The sequence below is a fragment of the Atta colombica genome, unplaced genomic scaffold (assembly GCF_001594045.1).
Source record: "Atta colombica isolate Treedump-2 unplaced genomic scaffold, Acol1.0 scaffold92, whole genome shotgun sequence".
In the NCBI taxonomy this organism is placed as follows: domain Eukaryota; kingdom Metazoa; phylum Arthropoda; class Insecta; order Hymenoptera; family Formicidae; genus Atta; species Atta colombica.
In genome coordinates, this window is record NW_017259586.1 from 1,784,597 (window position 1) to 1,788,838 (window position 4,242).

Genomic DNA, 4,242 nt, shown 5'->3' on the forward strand with positions numbered 1-4,242 from the left:
TTTAATTATCTTTATACTTGATGTTTTATAAGTGATAGTAATACAATTGGCAATGGAGGAAATGATAATTAATTAGATATGTAAAGTAATGGGAAATACTTAAGATAGATTAATAGGAAAAAAACGAAGAATTTAATAAACCTCATACGAATTCAATTCAACAAGCAACCCGTGTACTTAAGTTCTCGCATTTATGTCCTTCTTCTATCACAAGAAATTCCATGGTTATCTATGCTAACGGGAACTTAAGAAACATGTCTCTTTCGCTTTGTATCTTCTTTATATGATACGATTAATGTGAAATAAAATAAAATTCACGATTACTGTATTTACATTACAATGAAAAAAGAATTAAATTAAAAAAAAATTTCATTTTTGCGTAAGTATGTTAAACTTACGTCAAATAATATCATAAACTGTAATGATAATGTAATTTTAAATATTTTATGGCAAATAATTTATGAAAGTAAATTACTCTGCCATCATTCTAAATGGAGGAATATTGCATTATCGGCAAATGCTGCAAAAATATTATTTAAACTGTAGAATTTTGTTCATAACATTTGATTCTCACAATATTTGTTGTACAAATTGTATCATCACTTCGATCCATTTCTCAGTTAATATTATTTTATTTATGTCTATCAAGTAACATTAAATAAAATCTTTTTAAACATTAAAAATTACATTGCAATGCACTAAAACAATATGTATAAAATATAAACGTATTCAAAAATATGTTTTTCTAAAGATTTATATCTGTCTACATAATTTCTCACACATTAAAACATTGCAATCCTCATTACAAATGCAAAATGTATAGTAAACAATATTTTCAGACAACAATTGAGATCGTGTTTTAATGCATACAGCGAATTGGAGAAACATACATTATGTTGGTCAGAAATTACTAATCGGACTGTGGCAATTACGAAGGAGATAATCATTGATAGAATACTGACACACTAATTATTCCCTAACGACTCATGGAGCAATTATCTATTCTGATTGCAGGTGAGCGCATCTCGATATCCTGTCGTAGTAAAATTGGGCCACGCCCACGGCGGAACCGGCAAGGCCCGTGCGGAAACAAATCAGGAATTTCTAGATCTTGCTTCGTTGGCAGCTATGGCGAACGCTTATTGCACGGCGGAACCCTATATCGATACCAAGTACGACGTGCACGTACAGAAAATTGGGAACAATTACAAAGCTTTCATGTAAGTCGCAAAAGTACTGTAAAAAATACATAATATTTTTAATTTCAATTAAACATTTAAGAGAATTTAAATAATCATAAAAAATATTTTAAAACTCTTAAAAGAGTTTATAGAGAAATTGAGTATATTTTATCGAATTTTCTTGGAATTAAATTTTTTTCTATCAAGTTTAATTAGTTATAATAGTCAAAAAGAATATAGTTAGTTATTTTAATGATTATTCTTTATAATGTATATGTGTTTTATAGGTGAAAAAATTTATAGTTCTAAAAAGCATAACATTTTGAATTTCAAAAATTAAAAGAAATGTTAATAATCATAAAAAATGTTAATAATCAAAAAAGAAAGAATGTTAATAATCATAAAAAATATTTCAAACTCATTAAAAAGTTTTTTTTAAATAGTACACACCACACATTTCTTCCGAATTTTTAAAATTAAATTTTTCAATCAATTTTAACTAATAATAATATATAATTACAAATATATACAATATAATATACAATTACAAATATATATAATTTAACTGCATTGTTTAATACATTAAATAAAAAAATTATAGCAATTATTCTTTATAATATACATATGCCTTTTTATAGGCGAAAAAGCATAAGCGGCAACTGGAAATCGAACACCGGATCGGCTATGCTAGAACAGCTTTCTGTAAGTGAACGACATCGCACATGGGTCGATCATGTGGCACAATTATTCGGAGGATTAGATATTTGCGCGATTGAATTGCTGGTGGGTAAGGACGGTCGGGAGCATATTATCGAGGTCAACGATAGCGCGTTATCCTTAATGGGTGACTCTCAGGAAGAGGATCGACGTCATATCGCTGAATTGGTCACCGCAAAGATGCAGGTGCGTGAGCAATTAAGTAATCGGAATCGATCTATCAATTAAAAATATACAATCTACAGGTTTACTGTCGACCTCCGAGCATGTTGACGAAAACGGCCTCGCGGGGTTCGATGTCGGGTTCTAGCCAGGTGGGTAGTCCGGTAGAAGATCGAACTGCACCTCCGACCGCACCCTTGGGATCCCACGGAAGTATGGGCTCTATGGCTAGTATAGGAAGTTTAGGTTCCGTGGGTTCCACTGCACCGATGACTGGCGACGTCACTGCCTCGGACAGTCATCATCAGTTGCAGCGACGTGATTCTCAAGGTATACTTATATTTTTTGCTAGAGCTTTAGAGATTAACAAGATTAACATTCCTTTTATCTGAATAAATACAGAGAATTGAGTTATATTGAGCAGTCTTCTCTTTTCGACCGTAATTTTTTACTTAATTTTACTTAATTAAATGCGCTATCATTCAATAAGCGCTCAATTCTTTAATATGATTGGTTTCTAGTTCGGTATTTCTAACTTGTTCTTATTTTAAGATTGCTTAAGTGATATCTTAAAACGCTAACTTTGTTATTGATTTATATCTTATAAGACAATACTTAAGATAATTTTAAATATAAAGACTTATATGAATATCGCGCGGACTTAGATAAAAACAAATCTAGAATGAAGAATCTGTACGTTAGATCAAAGATGAGGATTGTTTGTGTTATTTTCATGAATATCTGTAGAGCTTTATTTTTTACAGTTTCTCGAAAATAAAATGAATATATAATGCTCGGATGCAGAATAAAATTCTAATTTTTAAAAATTTAAATTTTCAAAAATATCTAAATTCTCTCTCTCTCTCTCTCTCTCTCTCTCTCTCCCCCCCCCCTCTCTCTCTCTCTCTCTCTAAAATATTAATAATAAATTTAGAATCAGTTATTAATTCATAATTAAGAATTAATTCATAATTATATTATAATTATAATCATAACAAAAGTTAATTAATTCAAAATTTTAATTTAATTAATTTAAAATATAGAAGTTTCAAAAAATTGCACATTCAGCGTTTATTCTATATACTTTTAAGAAAGAAGTCAAATAAAAGCAAAACTCTTAAAAATGAATATTATTATAGACTATTATGTGTGAAGATTTGGACTTGAATATTACTTACTTTAAAGTCACAAAAAATGAATATTTATTTTGCTATTTTTAATCAGAAATGCAATTGTGTAATACAATATCCTATATCGATTAATCAATTAGAGAATATTTATTTTATTTTTATATTTTTATGTTTTTTATTTCTAAATATTCTTTATTTTTTATTAAAAATCCCATTTTACTTTTTAAAGCACATTGATTGCGTTCAGCAGAAAAAACAGCTTTACAGCTGTTGTAAAATTCTTTAATATGATCTTTGCCTTCAGTTCGTCACTAGATTAAAATGTATAAACTAATCATACTATAAAATCTTACAACAGTAGCAAAGTTGCTTTTCTGCTTAACGTAGTCATTGTTTGATATAACATACTCTGCTTTCTCGTAGCTTCTCAATCAAGCACGGTAAGCAGCGCGCCTTCCGTCGGCCGACGTACTGAAGAACCACCACTTCCTTCTAGAGTGCCGTTTCATCGACAAGGTAGTCAGTCGCAGGCTCCGAGTGAAGACACCGAAGACACAATGAAGAATCTGCGAAAGACTTTTGCCGGTATATTTGGCGACATGTAGACCACAAGATATGGCCGACGTAGCGAGAGTGTAGACGTCGGGCACTCTCGCGATGAGGTAGCTAATGATAATAGGTCGGCAACAATAACACGAACTCATGAAATTCTCCGGCGATCCCTAAGCATGTTCCATGAATGAAACGGCATCACACTCGACGCGCCGATCATGCGAAAGTTGACGCGGAGCATGTAAATATCTATATATTTGCAGATTGTCGTAGGAAATTCGCGAAACTGCATGCCACGCGAAGTGCACTAATCATTTAAATTTAATCGAAAGTTATCGGAAAATAAAAGCATTTCGCCTATTAATTAAAGCGCTAAAAGTACAAATAGATCGAATCACATGGTTTAAGGTACCAAAAAAGCAATTTTCTGGTTATTTGCTTTAAATTTTCTTGAACTTTTGATGATGACTTGAATTTGATTTACTTGCACTTTTAGTGCT

The 4,242-nt window shown here is 31.1% G+C and overlaps 1 protein-coding gene across 1 annotated transcript in view; it reads left to right on the forward strand.

The window, feature by feature from the left end:
• LOC108693584 (synapsin) overlaps nt 1–3,946 on the forward strand; it is a 40,986-nt gene extending 37,040 nt beyond the window's left edge. The window contains exons 5-8 of the mRNA XM_018202615.1: nt 1,015–1,220; nt 1,820–2,084; nt 2,144–2,390; nt 3,614–3,946. Of these exons, the coding sequence (XP_018058104.1) occupies nt 1,015–1,220; nt 1,820–2,084; nt 2,144–2,390; nt 3,614–3,795 (900 nt within the window). The 3' untranslated portion in view covers nt 3,796–3,946. The remainder of the gene's footprint in view (nt 1–1,014; nt 1,221–1,819; nt 2,085–2,143; nt 2,391–3,613) is intronic.
• The last annotated feature ends 296 nt before the right edge of the window (nt 3,947–4,242 follow it).